This window comes from Mercenaria mercenaria, chromosome 4 (assembly GCF_021730395.1).
Source record: "Mercenaria mercenaria strain notata chromosome 4, MADL_Memer_1, whole genome shotgun sequence".
Taxonomy (NCBI): Eukaryota; Metazoa; Mollusca; class Bivalvia; order Venerida; family Veneridae; genus Mercenaria; species Mercenaria mercenaria.
Genome location: NC_069364.1, coordinates 24,570,282 through 24,587,790, shown reverse-complemented (window position 1 = coordinate 24,587,790; position 17,509 = coordinate 24,570,282). Strand labels below are relative to the sequence as shown.

General features: G+C 34.4%; 3 protein-coding genes across 6 annotated transcripts in view; all 3 read left to right on the top strand.

The window, feature by feature from the left end:
* Positions 1 to 1,044: 1,044 nt before the first annotated feature.
* LOC128556268 (uncharacterized) lies at positions 1,045 to 6,245 on the top strand. Its single transcript, XM_053540779.1, has 3 exons — positions 1,045 to 1,593; positions 2,608 to 2,726; positions 3,266 to 6,245. Exons 1-3 carry the CDS (start codon positions 1,328 to 1,330, stop codon positions 3,748 to 3,750), a joined length of 870 nt encoding a protein of 289 aa, XP_053396754.1. The 5' UTR covers positions 1,045 to 1,327; the 3' UTR covers positions 3,751 to 6,245.
* Positions 5,868 to 9,059, top strand: LOC123553290 (uncharacterized). 2 transcript variants are annotated; one of them, XM_053540777.1, is made up of 3 exons: positions 5,868 to 6,323; positions 7,721 to 7,920; positions 8,471 to 9,059. In XM_053540777.1, exons 1-3 carry the CDS (start codon positions 6,025 to 6,027, stop codon positions 8,953 to 8,955), a joined length of 984 nt encoding a protein of 327 aa, XP_053396752.1. In that variant the 5' UTR covers positions 5,868 to 6,024; the 3' UTR covers positions 8,956 to 9,059. The 2 variants fall into 2 exon arrangements, with proteins under 2 accessions (XP_053396752.1, XP_053396753.1); XM_053540778.1 differs by having other exon boundaries at positions 5,876 to 6,323; positions 7,802 to 7,920.
* Positions 9,060 to 11,878: 2,819 nt separating this feature from the next.
* LOC123551213 (sushi, von Willebrand factor type A, EGF and pentraxin domain-containing protein 1-like) overlaps positions 11,879 to 17,509 on the top strand; it is a 30,695-nt gene continuing 25,064 nt past the window's right edge. For 2 of the 3 annotated variants that reach the window (XM_053540774.1, XM_053540776.1), the window contains exons 1-2: positions 13,620 to 14,148; positions 14,733 to 14,884. In XM_053540774.1, the coding sequence (XP_053396749.1) occupies positions 13,956 to 14,148; positions 14,733 to 14,884 (345 nt within the window). In that variant the 5' untranslated portion in view covers positions 13,620 to 13,955. Of the gene's footprint in view, positions 12,220 to 13,619; positions 14,149 to 14,732; positions 14,885 to 17,509 lie in introns of those variants that run through there. The other variant, XM_053540775.1, reaches the window with a different exon arrangement.

The following is a 17,509-nucleotide window of genomic DNA, read 5'->3' as shown; positions in this document are numbered from 1 at the left end:
AAACTAGGTCACTAGGTCAAATCAAAGAAAAACCTTGTGTATGCGATAGAGGCTGTATTTTTCAATTATCTTCATGAAATTTGGTCAGAACGATAGCCTTAATGAAATCTGGGTCAAATTCGAATATGGGTCATCTGGGGTCAAAAACTAGGTCACTAGGTCAAATCAAAGAAAATACTTGTTTTTGCTCCAATTTTAATGATAATTGGTCAGAATACTTTTTTCCCATGAAATCACTAGGTCAAGCATGTTTACGCTGTTATGGTGTATTATGGTGTGTTTCTCAGGTGAGCGACCTAGGGCCATCTTGGCCCTCTTGTTTTATGTATAGCTGTCACATTGGCAGAGCGCCGATGTATTTAGCAGAACTGCTTACAGAGTATGTTCCTAGTAGACAAGGTTTGAGATCGTCAGAAAATTCTGAATGTCGTTATGTTGTTCCATACAACAAGAGCAAAATATTTAAGTGTCTGTACTATAATTACTATTGGTCCAGACACTGTGGAATGAACTTTCTTTAGCATTACACAAAAGTGAATTTTGATACAATCAAAAAAATCTTAAGACACGATATTTTAGAAACTTCATGGCATTGTTTTAAATTTTTTGATAATTGTTTGATATGGATGACAGCAGGTGTTAGTTTTTATTTTTTAAAAGTTTTTCTACATTTCATCATTAATACTTTAAGTTTTGTTAAATTAAATGTACAACGCCATTGAATATGTCATTTTATAAAAATAGGCGTTTAACCAAATTAACCAGTTTCAGTTTCAGTTACAAAACTAAATAAACGAGTAAACAGGGAATGCAATTTTACCATAATCCCAAGATTTTCCTTTAGAGAATCAAAATAACTCTTCACAATTTGCTACATTTCGGCCTGAAATCCGTGTCATTTTGCTCGTAGATCGTACGAATCACCTCATCGCATGAACGACATCCCTAAATGTTGGAAGAAACGAAGCTTCACCGCTGAATTCACTTCTTAAAAAAACAAGACATATACAAGACGCTGACAAAAACAACAACACTTTAAGTGTATGTATCAAGTGGTTATTATACCTAATCCCCTCCAGGAAATACAGTCAATTGTTTTGTTGTTTTGGAAATATATGATTATACAAAATTAATATATGTTGTAACGGACTTGGACAATAGTGTTTAACGCGCACAGCACTTTCATTTCTTTATTATTATTTTGCTCGAAATAAATATCGGTCATTTATAATCAAGAGATAAAACAACTTAACGGATATTAATATAAAGGGATATCAGCTGTGCTTTTTAATGAGGAAGATCCATTGTTAATGAGCATTTTGTTTTTATGAAATATTTTTTAAGATTATTGATCAAGACTGGATGCACAAACATGAAAAAAATGCCACCATTTTGTTATTCTTTTACATTAGTAATGTTTTCATTGACATTCTTCAAATCGGGTATCTGTGAAGAGCCCCAATGCCAGCGATATTATATGGAGGAAAGGATTCTTGAGAAAATGGTGTCGATAGATTTAAAGCTGGAACACACGGTAGAGAAAATAAAAGATCTAGAAGACAATCAACAATGTAAGAAAACGAACCCAGTCAGGTAAACCATTCTCATGTTGGTAGTTTCTTTTATTTATGACAATTATTAAGATTATATAAGGATTTCACGTGGCTGCCTGTGTAGAACAGTGTTTACTCAATCCGAGGGACACCGGGAAATGAGAAATCGAGCGTTAGTAGGGTTTCGTATCCACGCTGTCCTCATTGGTAAAGTAGGAATATATACATTGGGTGCTGTTTCAGTAAAAGTGGCACTTGATAGTACTTATATATTCATTAAAATAATGATACGTTTTAGTAAAGCTTCCTTACACGCTTTTAGAATAATGAACAACACTGAAATTCCGCATTTACTTTTACACAATATCAGTTTTAATTTTTTTAACGTTCATGTCAAAAGGACATATATTTCAAACACTACTTTGGGCTTCCTTGGCCGAGCGGTTATGGAGACCTATTACATTTAGTAAGGCCCCAATTAGAATTAGATATTGTGTTTATTATGTAAGTACTTAAAAAGCTGTATATTTCTTTAGATTTCAACATAATTTCTAGATTCTCTTTTGCATTTGATAGATATTCATCTTGAGAAAACTGTAACATTGCATTTAGCTTCAGAATTCATTTCTTTTCAATCTGTCTCGATAAACATATGAATATAATACAAATTTTACAGACTTGCATTTCTTAGAGATGGTATCTTAAAAAAATCAAATTCGTTTTAACCGTTTTTTTTTCCAGTGTGAAATGATAGCTAAGTGCACTAATTTACTAAATATATTTATGTTTTCCCCCTTCTCTTCATAGATAGAAATAGAAATATTTGATATTTAAAAAATGACCTTCTAAAAATACATGAAGCAAAATGGACAGCTTCCGTATAAACAGTTTTTCATTGATTTTGGAATTTCCCCAATTATAGCCTCCACAGCTAAATAAATTCAACATAATATAGTGTAAGTTTAGTCAACTATCAACACTTACTTAAGATAGCATTTCTTAATGTAGAACAGAATTTACCATCATTTTCATGGTGATCTTTTCACCATTACAGGTTAGATACACCTTTAACAAGTGCACTGAGGATAGCGGATCTGGAAACAGACGGCTGGCAAATGGTATTCCGTGCGACATCTAGCATCGGTCACAATGTGTTCAATGCTTGGACAACAGGTACATATACTATTTAATCAATCTGAAACAATTCAAATGGACATATTGATTGAAAAATTATTCGACGTTTTTTGTTGTTTTTTATTGTTAGATGTTTATAAAGGGATCGTTACTATCATGTAAACTTTGAACAAATTTGTTCATTGTTTTTAAAATGAGTAGAAAATACGATGCTAATTGATATGTAACATGTATTTTCGTTTTATATCAGAACCAAGTGAAATATTGAATATACTTTGTACTCGTTCTAAGTTGGTCGAAATGCATAGCTCCATGATTGCTCTGGAAGGCAGAAATGGATAGATACCACTGAGGCACTGGCTAACGGCTGACGGCCAAATGCTTGTTTGGAGCTATACTGACAATCAGAAAAAAATCTATAAAAAGCAAAAAAGAGAGACATATAGATCTTTCTATTTGTGCGTAAACTTTGATTTACCTCATTTTAGCAGCAATGTCACAGTTATACATAACAAAATGGCAGTACACCTATTTCTTTTATGCAAGATAATATGGACATAACTCTTCTCTCCTTCCAGGCAAAGGTTCTTGTGATGTCAAACCTATTACGATGGAAAGATCCTACGCATGTCACTACCGTAACAGTGTCATTACGGACTGGTCCAACCTTGGCATCAAGTACGTCAAATACGCCTTCTTTGATACAGACAGGGAGGTGGCGCATGTGATCTTCAATGGTGTGGGCAGTAACATCATTTCTTGGTTTGGCAAGAGTAGAGTAATTTCTACAAGCTGGTCCGATCTAACATCTATGCATGAATACAATTACTTCTCATTACAAGGGCATTGTGAACGAAGATTTTTCATAAATCGAGCTTACAATGGTTGCGATGGAGACACTGGACATATGACTGTAATTGACACTGATAAACCTTGTACATGTGATTGGGATCGACACCCCGTGTATCCACAGTTTCTTTATTCACAGATAAACTCAGTAGACTACTGGAATAGACGGTTTGGTAGAGCAGACTATATGACGATTTTTTTGAAAACTGAGTAACGTTTTAGACACGTCATGTAAATACTCTTCAAATTTTGTCCTATTTTGTTTGTCAGACTGACTGGTTTATAACAGGTGTTGGTATTCTTCGAATTTGGTGTTATTTTGTTAGAGTTTCTTGTTCATGAAAAATATTAATTCCATTTTTTAATCGACTTTCTAGACGGCCTCTTTGGATTCAAAGTGGCCGTCATCATTTTTTATGTTTTTGACATTAGGTTCGAAAAATTCATCATATTGAGCTGAGCTTTGTTTAAAGAAGGGCATTTGGTAATGGAAATTATTGATATGATATAATTTAATTATTATTTAGGTAATCTGTGTGTACAAACAGGGTGTATATGGGGGCAAGGTATTTTCTATATATGTGGTCGAGAGTGCCCATACGTGGAAGGAAGAAGTGACGTTTTTAGCTGTGTTTCTTGAAGTTAATATCATTTTGTCCTATGCTTAGCTCAATCTCAACACACATTATGCCCATTTGATACTCTTATTTCTACAGTGCTGGTCCACCTACGGTCACGAGGAACACAAGATGGTGGCCACGATGACCAGCATGCCGAATAAGATTTTCTGCTTTACACTACGCATATACTTGTCATTTATATTATGTATTCAACCCTACTTAAATTGGGCAGATGGTTTTCTTGGACACTGCATCTAAGTAAGATAACAAGAAAGATGAATTCTATCATGACTCTCCAACGATGAAACCTGAAATGCTGTTACCGCCTAAACAGTTGCCTAGGACCCGGATATTCCCATCTTCCCAAATTCATGTTAGAACATCTTGATGTCTAGGAAGCTGTTTAAACGTCACATTGCTTTTTATTTTCTAATTGTGAGAAATCGTAAATTGGTCAGGAAGACAGTGCTAAATTATAAAACATAACTTCCTTATTTAGGTAAGAAAATGAATCGTATTATAAAATAACGAAGTCTTAGGTCAAACTCCTATTATTTCTTTGAACGAAGATAACATAGCTACAGATCTACATGAAAAAAGAACGGTGCAAGTGTGATTCGTGTTGGACAGTTTAACAACGTTTTCTGAGAAAAATAGCGCTCAGCTCATATACATTGGCATGTCCTCGATAGAAGAATATGTATGTCCTTGATTGAGCAATATATATGTTGTATAAGTTAAGCTACGTATGGTATCATAATTTCCGTGCATTTCCTCTAATATGTTTTGTTTTGTTTTTTATTTAATTGATGCTTAATTATTTACTTAGAGAGGAATCGTTTGAACTTTATTAATTTGTTTTTGATCACCGTGTTATTTCTTGCGTTGTGAAAATGGCATAATCCTTAATATTGCCAGCTAGAGCATATGTGATTCTTTTATTACGCAATTCATGCTTAAAACAGACGTTTTACTGCCAATTTAAATCAAATGTAATCAAAGCGCGAGAATTGCATAGCCGTAAAACGAAAAGATATCACAGTGTTTCAGAGGCGAACAACAAAATTCAGGTTCGGCTTTATCATCGATAGCGTAACGTTACGAAACTTTCTTCAAATATATTTTTGAGCCGAGAAATATACTTATAAGGAACAGAATGCAGCTGCAAAGATTTTTAATTTTGAACTCTACTAGTCTGATACAGATGAAACTAGTAAACCAAGCTAGTAGACAGATGTTCTATTAGACAAGCAGCCGTAAAATTGCTTTTAAATGATGTAAGATGACGGTGTTTATGGGAATTTATGTCCTTGCCTATAAAACAAGACATTTCAAAACTAAATAAAAGCGTAAACAAGGAATGCAATTTTACCATAATCGCAAGACTGTCCTTTCAAGAATCAAATAACTCTTCACAAAGTCGTTACATTTCGGCCTGAAATCCGTGTCAGTTTTACTCACCAATCCTTTATCGTAGATCGCCACAAATCACCTCTTCGCATGAACGACATCTCTAAGATTTGGAAGAAACGAAGCTTCACCGCTGAATTCACTTCTTATAATACAAGACAAATATAAGTCGCTGGCAAAAACAACAACACTTGAAGTGTATATGATGTCAAGTGGTTATTAGACCTAATCCCCTCCAGGAAATACAGTCAATTGTTTTGTTGTTTTGGAAATATATGATTATACAAAATTAATACATGTTGTAACGGACTTAGTACAATAGTGTTTAAAGCGCACAACACTGTTAAATATTACGATTCTTTTTTTATTTTGCTGGAAACATATATTGGTCATTTAAAATCAAGAGATAAAACAACTTAACGGATATTAATATAAAAGGATATCAGCTGTGCTTTTTAATGAGGAAGACTGTTAATGAGCATCTTCATTTTATGAAATATTTTTTAAGACTCATCATCAACACTGGATGCACAAACATTGTAAAAATGCCATCATTTTGTTATTCTTATATGTTAGTAATGTTTTCATTGATATCCTTGAAATCGGGTATCTGTGAAGAGCCCCAATGCCAGCGATACTATATGGAGGAAAGGATTCTCGAGAAAATTATGTCGATAGATTTAAAGCTGGAACACACAGCAGTGAAAATAAAAGATCTAGGAGACAATCAACAATGTAAGAAAAAGAATTCAGTCAGGTAAACAAGTCTTATATTGGTACTTTCATTTATTTTTGACAGTTATTAAGGTTATATAAGGATTTCACTTGCCTGCCTGTGTAGGACAGTGTTTTCCCAACCCGATCGAGGAATGAGAAATCGAACGTTAGTGAGGTCTTTTATCCACGCTGTCCTAGGTAGGAATATATTCATTCTGTGCTGTTTTAGTATAAGTGACCCTTGGTAGTATTTAGCAAATTCATTAATTTAATGATACGTTTTAGTAAAGCATCCTTGCAAATTATACAATCTCTTACACGCTTTTAGAATAATGAAAAACACTGAAATTCCATAACCTTTTTTAAGTTATAACTCTTTTTATCATTCATTTCGAAAGGACATATATTTCAAATTTTAGGTGGCTTCCTTGGCCGAGTAGTTAAGGCTATTACATTGAGTACGGTCACAATTAGAAACAACTATTGTTTGTATTGTTAAAGTATCTAAAAAGTCGTTTATTTCTTATCATTTCAACATAATTTCTAGCTTCTCATTTGCATTTGATAGAATATTGGATATTCTTCAAGCTGAAACAAAATGCAAATTGTAAAGTTGCATGTAGCTTTGGAACTCATTTATTATGTCTTCTACCACACAGTGGTGTGAGAGACATATTGATTTACTCCTGTATGTGTGTGTGTGCGTGTCTATCTGGCAAACATCTTGTCCACACTCTAAGTCAAACATTTCTCATCCGATCTTCACAAAACATGAACAAAATGTGTTTGCTAATAAGTCCTCGGCCAAGTTCGATAACTAGCCAAATCGGCCCATCCACTTCGGAATTATGGCCCTTGAATTACCCAAAATCGGTCTTTTTACCCTTCAAAGGTATATGTGTAGTGAGTAAACAGTATATAAAAACTGACTTACTATTTAGATGATGAGGCAGTTGTAGGAGACATGCGCTTTTCTCAAAAACAGCTCTAGTTTTAAATCTGTCTTAGTTGTAAAGTCAAGATAGACATATGGATGTTATACAAATTTTACAAACTTGCACTTCTCATGAATCTCGGCTAAATATGTAACTGTCTGAGCAAAGCTTTGGAATATATAATACAATGATATTCATATTCATATTTACATACAATAAATGTGTTTACTATAATAATTCTATAATGACTTGGCAACCAGATCAGGAAAGTCAAATTTTGACAATGCTTCCAGAGAACATGTATCATTCTTTACGCTCTTAGTAAGTATAAATACGTGTAAAGGAAGTTTTGGACACATACATTACTTGCCAAAAATCTGATTAACCACCATTAAAACGTAAAAAAAACGTGTGAACGTGTGAGTTTACGGATACTGCAAAAAAGCATTTTTATAGTTAGGACAGACATTTACAAACTAGTTACTTATTTGTTTTTGTTCAGCCGTCTAAATACATCTTCAAGTGATTCGCACGATAAACGTTGCACTTTCCAGCAAGATAAAGGATCTTTTCGGCATTACAGGTTTGATACACCTTTAACAAGTGCACTGCGGATAGAGGATTTGGAAACAGACGGCTGGCAAATGGTATTCCGAGCAACATCTAGCATTGGTCACAATGTGTTCAATGCTTGGACAACAGGTACATATACTATTTCATCAATCTAAAACAATTCAAGTGGACATATTGGTTGAGAAGTTATTCAACGTGATTTTTTTGGTTGCTTGTTCTTGTTGGATGTATATGAAGGGGTTGTTACTGTCATTTAAAATTTGAATAAGTTTGTTTATTGTCATCGTAATATTCCTCGAAATTGAGTATTAAAAAAGAGGACTAACTTATATGTAATATGTATTTTCGTTTTATACTAGAACCAAGTGAAATATTGAAAGTACTTTGCACTCGTTTTAAGTTGGTCGAAATACATAGCTTCATGTTTGCAATGTAAGACAGATTTGAATATATACCATTGGGCCGCTGCTTGTTTTGAGCTACACAGACAATCAGAACAAAAATAATTTCGATAAAAAGAGAAAGAACAGAGACATATAGATCTTTCTAATTGTGTGCGATCTTTAATTGACATGTACCTCATTTTAGCAGCAATGTCGCCGTTGTACATAACAAAATAGCAGAACAACCATTTCTTTTATGTACGACGAAAGTCCACGTAACTCTTCTCTCCTTCCAGGCAAAGGTTCTTGTGATGTCAAACCTGTTACGATGGAAAGATCCTACGCATGTCACTACCGTAACAGTGTCATTACGGACTGGTCCAACCTTGGTATCAAGTACGTCAAATACGCTTTCTTCGATACAGACAGGGAGGTGGCTCATGTGATTTTTGATGGTGTGGGCAGTAACATCATTACCTGGTTTGACAAGAGTAGAGTAATATCTGCAAGCTGGTCCGATCTAACATCTATGCATGAATACAATTTTTTTTCAATGAAAGGGTATCATGAACGAAGATTTCACATAAATCGAGCTTACAATGGCTGCGATGAACACACTGGACACATGATTGTAATTGACACTGACACCCCTTTAGGATGTGACTGGGATAGACACCCCGTCTATCCGCAGTTTCTTTATTCACAGATAAACTCAGTAGACTACTGGAATAGACGGTTTGGCAGAGCAGACTATATGGCGATTTATTTGAAAACAGAGTAACGTTTTAGACACGTCATGCAAATACAGTGTGCATAAAGACTGGTTAGAGAATAGAAAATTTTCGAATGATTTCAGTTTTCAGTTTAATTATTTGTTGAAAGTAACCCTTTACTGAGTACTTGTCAATTGCCGTATCAATTGTCTAGCAAATTAAGCATTTGAAATGGGTATTTAGAGTAGTAGTGAAAGTATTGTTTATTTTCAGTTTTTGTAGTGTACACAAAGATTTACAATTTATCAATTTACTTATTTTGAATTTAGTTCTCTCCTAGATCAAAGTGTTAAATTCCATCGAAGTATAAATTGACACAAAGTACTTCATCTTTATAACTACGTGCTGAGTTGTTCACCCAAATTTTTTATTAAGTAAACCAATAACTATCTTTTTTACAAACTGATCTATTTTCTTCTCATTATATTATTCGTTGTCGCAACTGCACGTAATTTCATATTAAGCATGGAATGCTTTCAAGAGCTATTTTTCATCTGTTTTGCTGTATTCTCACCTAAAGAAATGAATAAATCTACTAAACATTTAGGATAGGATTGAGGGCACTTAATCGATTTCCAGCCACCCGCCCGCCCCCCACTAACCCGCAACACCACAACAAACATCACACAAATTATAAAGCGGGACAAACGTTTGACACAGTCTATGACGCGCTCAATGGAAACTGCGACTCCATTCATTTCCTATAACCACTCTTTAGAAATTTTATCAATAGTTATCATTTGAAGCGAATGCAGATCTCAAAAGACCTAACATAATAACACTTTGAACGTGCAGGATTAGCTTGTATAAGCACACGTATAAATATGTGTGACAGCTAAATAATTTTGTAAGAAATAAAATTAATTCAGTATATATTGAAAGATAGCCAAAGTCAAACTAAGAAAGATTGTTTTATTATAATACTAGGTTTTGCTACGGAACTGTGTACGCCCCACACAACTCTTTTTCCTCGTAGTACGGGGTAACCCTATTTCGTTGTTAGCTCTCTATTTTTCTTTACTGTTTTAATATTCTATTTATTTGGCTTATGCACCTATTCTTCCCTATCATGATTGTATTCATAGGTCACATGATAATTTATAATATTTTGCTACTTTTTCAGCCTTATTTTACTTCTTTGATTACTCTTTGCCAGTTTCTCATTAATACCGTTAGGACGCCAACTAGTTTACGTCTTATTTCTTTCTTACATTTTATTTTATCATTTGATGGACTGATATCTTGTTTCTTTTGTTTTAAATTTATTATTATTTAATGTTATGTCGGTTCAGCTGTTCGTAATATTTCTGTTATGGTACGTCATGAAAGGTATTCAAACCTTCATATTTTCAAAAATCTTTGTCCTTATGCTGTATTTAAGCCACACTGACACAAATCATCCTATTATTGTGTAACATTTTAAACATTTTACGTGAAGAAATAAAGGTATCCGTTTGAACATTGTTTTTCAGACACGGCCGGCACCTCCAGATTTGCTAAAAAGCTAACGATGCTTCCTTACTAAAAATTCACATTGAAAGTAAACTATCGCAACGGGGAGGACAAAGCGATCTTAACCAACGATCACGAACGACGCCCCTAAATGTTGAGCCCGATCATGCGTCTATACTCCTAATTTAATCCTATATTAAACATTTTTTGTAAAATTACTTCGATTGTTCACCATCAATTATCAAACGCCAAGCCCAAGTCAAGGTCAAAATTAAGTAAACCGTCCGAATCCTATCTTAACGCTCTTAAATTTTCATCTTTTAATTTTTGATTTATTTAGATGTTAATGCGAATCTTGTCATTTGTACGGGTAAAATGTGAGCGTCCGATCATTTGTAAAGCTCTCTGTTTGAAGGACTTTCTTGAAACTTTGTAAATAGATCTAGTGCAATATTCAACTTATCAAGATAAAAAGTACAGTTTAAAATATGACCGTTCAATATATCAATAATTAAAGGTATTATATGTCAGCCAGTGTATTTGTGCATAACACACAGTTAGTTCCAGTCCGGGTCACAAATGACTGTCGTATGGTTAATCTTTGGATTATCGTGTTATTCAAAGCTCCTAAACCAGTGGGTGATACTTTTCATTAAACTTCAATTTTAAATGTTCAGTTTATCAAGACGGCGTATAGAGTCTATTTTGCAACAAGGTCAGGCTCATTTACTCAAGGTCACTTGTCAAGTTCCAATATTTTTGGATATCTATTATCTAATATCCTGTGACATTTTACTTCTCCTGTTACTATATATAGAACCACACACTACTGAAAAGTACAAATGGTACTGCCCGATTTAAGTGTTTCCCTTTTTCGGCAATGAGTCAATCACTACATTGTTAGTAGGTTTTAGGAAGGAAAGTTTGAAATCTTTATTTATTTCACAATATTTATCTTTATACTTTATAGGCATGGAAATATACCACCATTGTAAATCATAACCCGTTTTAGGTTGTAAATTTCATCCAAAGTCAGATCTAATCGAATCTTCAATTACTATATAGCTGTTGTAAATATTTAATTAATGTAAACGAGATTAAGAATATAGATCTACTCTGTTAAAATAGACACAATAATAAATACTAAGTTACTATAATAATAATTGTTATGTTTTAAATTGTACCTGACAATATGAAAAAAAAATAATCAAAATTTATTTATAACATTTATATGTCTTACACTGCACGTGAATGAAACATAAGCTTAATCAAAATTCGTATTTCATCCGGAAATATTTGTATATAACTTTAGAACGATGAATGCAAGTGTCACACAATATTTTCGAGTCATGACCTATCTGACATAATGTGCGAGTGACGATTCGCTGAGGATGAAATCTATAAATGAGCCGTGCCCTGTGAAAAGCAAACGCAGTTTCTCTAATTGCAATAGGCTTTGAAAGCGAACAGCATGGATCCTGACCAGTACGCGGATGCGCAGGCTGGTCTGGATCCATGCTGGTCACAAAGCCACTATGTTGGGTTTCACGTGGCACGGCTCAAATGCTAATCACATGGACTGCCGTGAAGTACTGTAACTCGTAATTTACAACCACTTGTCCTCTTCATATGTAAACACATAACATTTGATGCTCATAAAATTAGTAAACTGTCCTGAAATGATGACTATAAATCTAAGGAAACCAAATCCACATTCATATTTAAAGCTGTTGCCAAATCTCTTAATACTTTCTTCTTATTTTTGATATTTTAGCGTTGGAATTACATGCGGTAATTCTTTCTTTTTTTATCGTGGCAAGGTAAGACATTTTATGAATATTTATATAGTGATTTCAAAGTATCTGCTTATTGTTTCATTTAATTTTTTTTATCCGGTTCAGATTTCTGACTTAAAACGTGTAAAAAAGTATCAGTTTTCCTTATAAAATTTGACAAAAGTTTCCTAAATATCAAATTTGAACTTGAAATAGGTTTGATGAGGGTCAAGTTGTAATTTGTTAAGACATATCAGGAAATGAAATACTAGAAATCATTGTAAAGGTTTGATCAAATATGATAGAGCTGATCGATGGTAGGTCGTCACTCTTGCGGAATAGTTCCATTAAATCGCAAATGATGAATTATTCTGCACAGCTCCCAGAAAATTAAATCAAGAGATAGTGTTATGTGACATTTCGTTTTAAACATACTTTTTAGTAAAATATTGTATCAAATTTATTTAAATAAAGGCTGCAAATAAATCCTACAAACAGACAATGTGAGCTTGGTTGGAAAAATAAATGCGGGAAAAAGAAAATACGTAACGTTTTAACTGTGCTTAAAATTCCCAATTTTCTTAACACTGTAGCGTGAAAATGAACCTGGTAGTCAAGGAATTTTATAATCTTATTTTATTCAAAAACATGTCAGGAACATTTTCAGAAAATAAAAAAAAGGCAGGAGAGAACGAGCAGTAAAATGTTTAATTAAAAGTGTTGTTTTTTCATTACGCATTTTTGCGTGTTACAAGCATTTATAGGTATACAAGTGTGACAATAAAAAATCGGTAAGAAATCGGGAAATGGCTTATAAAATTAGAATACGCTGAAAATGAAATTTATGTTATTGTCACGTGAATTTTTTTATTTACTTGTTTTTCCCCAAAAATACAAACAGTTCTCCGTGAAATTCTGATGCACAAAAACTTTGCGTGAAAAGTGTGTGTGTGTGTGTGGTGTGTGGGGTGTGGGGGGGGGGGGGGGGGGGGGAGAGCGGGTGAGGGAGAGGGTCATTTAAGATAATACAGCGATAACGAAGATAGTGACCACCGTATTTTTTTATTCATTTTTTTCGCTTATTTTACAGTAAAATAAATTGACGTGATAATTTTAGTTGTTTTTTTAAATAATCTGTGGAACAGTTTTTACACACTACTTAGTCATTCCGCTCAAAAAAAAGGAAAACAATATAATAATTTTGGCGTGATTTTTGCATAAAGTAAGCATTCCTTCGGCGAATAGCCGGAGTACATATTAGAAAATTACATCACCGTATAGGTTTCAACGGGCCTGTAATATTAAATGAAAAGAAAATTAAATAAAATGGATGCCCCGAAACTAAATTAATCGCCGTAAAACGGCCACGTCACAACAATTTAGGGCTAGGCTAAAACGTGGTTTTTCGACGCCATTTGTTTAAGAAATATGTATTTGACCTTGTTTTTGAAAATAATAGTTATAGTTACAACCTACCCGAAAAGGAATCCTGTTACAAAAGTAATCGTGCGGGACCTGCAATGACAATCGGCAGTTTCCGTGAAATTTCGTATTCTGTTACTTCTGCATTCTTCGGCCACAAAGGTTGCTAACACGAACAAGGCCGTAGACTTCCGACCTGACAAACGAAAGAATCGTAATCGAATAAAAATTACTGAATGTCATTATGAAGTCTTCACCTTAACAATTATATTATCATAAAGAAGAAAACCCACGTGCAGAAAACAGACGCATGTTCCGTATTTAATCTCTATATATTTGATAACAGGTAAATTTGCTCAATGATGTACATGACGACAATTGTAAGTCTTACGCTGCTAGTTATGGCTTATCATGTAGAGGCTTATTCTGCCGGAGCACCTGAAGCTGCTTGTCAAACAATGGTACCAGGTCACCAGGCGACTAGTTTATCTTCTGATCCATTTTATGTCAATGTGTCCAGTGATTATTACTGTCCAGGTGAAGACATACACAGTAAGTGTTTTTGGCCATTTTTGTTAGGAAATACATGTTTCTTGTTAATCTGTTTTATTCTGTGTAAGGATTGCTTGAGTTACGTTTATATACAGGCTTTCCTATTTCTTTTTAAAAGCTATTTTCATGGTTGACTTTTGCCCAATTTTGTTAGAATGTACCACAGGTGGGTTGCGATCGTTTTGACTTCTTCAAGAAAATGTAAGTTACAGACATTTAAAATGGGTCCTGATGTGTGCTGCGGTCATTGGAAATAGGTCAATTTTATATAGAATAAAGAACAACAACTATTTAGTGTGTTATAACCTATAGGCAAAATGATACCAAAGTCACTGCCCAAGAATACTAAAATAGTTCTGGAAAACCAGTGAAAATGTAGAAAATATGTCTCACTGCAGTGAAAATATAGAAGAATATGTTTCCATGGTTTCACTGCAATGAAAAATAAATACAATGAAAACATGAATTATTTTTCATCAGTATTTCTCAGTATTTCATTAGAAAGTATATAATAAAAACTCATATTGACCAAATTGATTGAAATGTTTCAAATCAAGTGGATATAACAATTAGCTTTTTTACAGTTGACATAGGGATATCTGCTGAAGGTAATGCAGCATTTCAAGGGTTTAAAGGTTTTCTGTGTAAAGCCAATCTGAGTGGAATACTTACAGAATCAATGCATGAAGCGGGTACACTGACGGCAACTGTTCCATACCATAACGTTTGTTCTGAGGTTGGTACATGTAATATTAATTTACCCCGGATAGTAAGAATTACTTCTCTTGATTTATTTCTCGCCATTTGTAGTTTGAGTAAACAAGCAGAATCAGTGATCTCTCATGCGCGGACCCAGAGGGGGCAGGGTCCGGGGGTCCGGCCCCCCCCCCCCCCCCCCCCCGAAAAATCTAAAAAAAAAAAAGAAGAAGAAGAGAAGAAGGAAAGAAAATGTTTTTTCGAAAAGGCAATTATTAGAACCGCATTCAAAGTGTATGTGGCTGCTGCTACATACGACAGCGGTGTAATTCATATTTATGTTAATTATCTCAAAGAAATAAAGAACTTTACCTTAAAGAAAACTTAATTTTATTATTTTTCCCAAATTTTAACAGGTGAGCTCATAAAAAGGTGAAAATAAGGGGTATATTGTATATATGATTGCAGTGGAAAAGGTGTTCTTAAATGCTCCTAAAATGTCCCAGAATGCAGGAAATGAAGCGCTGAATTTCAAAATTTTCCAGGCCCCCGGACCCCCTAGCTGGTCAACTACTTTTCTACTTAGCCTGTTCAACAAAAAATGTTTAGCAGTCCTGCCCTACTTGTAAACGGCTAGCATCCACATAACACATACATCAAATTAGTTAGTGTATAGAGACACTTGTTTGTCATAGTGAGGGGTCGGTCGGACCCCCTCTGAGAAAATTGGCTGGATCCGCCCATGTCTCTCTTTCGATAAGCTTTGTACCTTCTTCTACCAAAATAACAAGAGCCATGTCAGACATGGCTAATCCCCCCACCGGGCATATCATAATTGAAGGATGTGGTCCGCATCAGGGGTTTTAAGATGTGGAAGAAAGAATAAGTCAGTAGTGAGGTGGTTTACTGCTAAATTTTATTAATTTTCATGAAGAGTATAACTATGATGTTTTCTATATGGCTACTGTAAAAAGAAGGAATGAACTAACAGGGAACAGAGTGCCAGAATGTAACAATATATGCCCGTCAAAGCAAATTTCTTTACTCTAGCACTGTATATGCAAATGGAATGTTAATTTTGTAGGTTTGTTAGTAATCATTGTAAGTCTTTTGTTTTTTAAAGTCCACAAAAAAATCCTTACCAGGTAAGAGATACCTTATACATAATAAAATTAATTAAAATACACATAAAACTGGAGAGTAACATTCTATGCTGTACCACAGAAAGTGGTCTTGTTTTTTCCCTAGGTCAATTATAAAATTGTTACAATATTAAGTTATTTATTAGTAACAACTAAGGGAAGTTAATCTTTAAAAAAAAAAAATAAAATAAGCAAAAAAAAAAAAAAAATTGCAAGTCCAACCAAAAATCTTTATCAGGAAGAGAACTGGTCAAAATACACCTCAAAATGGATTTAGCATGTTTGTTGTACTACAGAAAAGTGTCTCGATTTTCCTACGACTAGTAATGAAAAAGTTACAATAAAAGCTATTTAAAGTAACAACAAGGAAGTATTCTAAAGAAGGAACTGCGCATGACACTTCGTCTCTGATGGTGTATAATTGTGCAAGTTACATCAAAATCCCTCATGCATGAAGAAGAAATGCTTCGGACAAAGTCATTCTTGTATCTGACCTTTGCCTCTAAGTGTGACCTTGACCTATGCCTAGTGACCTGGATCTTGCGCATGACACTTAGTCTCGTGTGGTAAACATTGGTGCCAATTTATCAAAATCCTCAATGCATGAAGAGAATGCTCCGGACAAGGTTTTATTCTTGTATCCTTTGACCTTAAGTGTTGACCTTGACCTTGGGGACCTATGGGACCTAGTTCTTGCGTATGAAGACTCTCGCACATTGGTGGTAAACATTTGTGCCAAGTATATCAGAATCCCTCAATGCATGAAGAAGATATGCTCCGGACAAATTTCTTTAAGAAAAATAGATAAAGAGGAAAAACTCAAAAAAATAGTCAAGGTAGAGTTATTGTTCTTGCACACTGCACTTCCTCCCAATGTGTTCTATCAGTGTATGAAGTTTGAAGAAAATCCTCCAGTACTTTTGGGGTTATGCTCCGGACAAAATGTTTTAAGAAAATATGATAAAGGGAATAACTCTAAAAAATGGCAAGTAGAGTTATTGTTCTTGCACTGCACTTCCTCCCAAAATGTTCTAACAGTGTATGAAGTTGAAGAAAATCCCTCGAGTACTTTTGGAGTTATGCTCGGACAATTTTTTTTAAGAAAATAAGATAAAGGGAAATAACCTCAAAAATAGGCAAAGTCAGAGTTATTGTTCTGCACACTGCACTTCCTCCCATGTGTTCTAACATGTAAAGAAGTTTGAAGAATCCCTCATACGTACTATATGCATAATAGTTATGACTCAACGGACACATATCGTTTGCGACGCACGGACGGACGGCGGACGGACAGACGCACGGACGGAGAGCATTTCTAATATCCCCTTCACCTTTGGTGGGGGGATAAATAACATTCTGCAGTGTAAATTCATACATTGAAATGTATAGCGCTGTCGTAAGAAACTAGTAGTTCAAATCGCCGTACTTTGATAGAACGCTCACTGAAATATATGAGAATAGTGTTTGATACAGTTAACCAATTTAAGAAATAAGAATGAGGACTGTCACGTGACGTTGGTCAA

What these genes read in the sequence shown, in the direction of transcription:
- LOC128556268 (XM_053540779.1), top strand. Translation starts at nt 1,328, where the DNA reads ATGAAATATTTTTTAAGATTATTGATCAAGACTGGATGCACAAACATG. An exon ending in AAGAAAACGAACCCAGTCAG is followed by an intron (nt 1,594 to 2,607) that starts GTAAACCATTCT and finishes TCACCATTACAG; the next exon opens with GTTAGATACACCTTTAACAA. An exon ending in GTTCAATGCTTGGACAACAG is followed by an intron (nt 2,727 to 3,265) that starts GTACATATACTA and finishes CTCTCCTTCCAG; the next exon opens with GCAAAGGTTCTTGTGATGTC.
- LOC123553290 (XM_053540777.1), top strand. Translation starts at nt 6,025, where the DNA reads ATGAGGAAGACTGTTAATGAGCATCTTCATTTTATGAAATATTTTTTA. An exon ending in AAGAAAAAGAATTCAGTCAG is followed by an intron (nt 6,324 to 7,720) that starts GTAAACAAGTCT and finishes GTTTTTGTTCAG; the next exon opens with CCGTCTAAATACATCTTCAA. An exon ending in GTTCAATGCTTGGACAACAG is followed by an intron (nt 7,921 to 8,470) that starts GTACATATACTA and finishes CTCTCCTTCCAG; the next exon opens with GCAAAGGTTCTTGTGATGTC.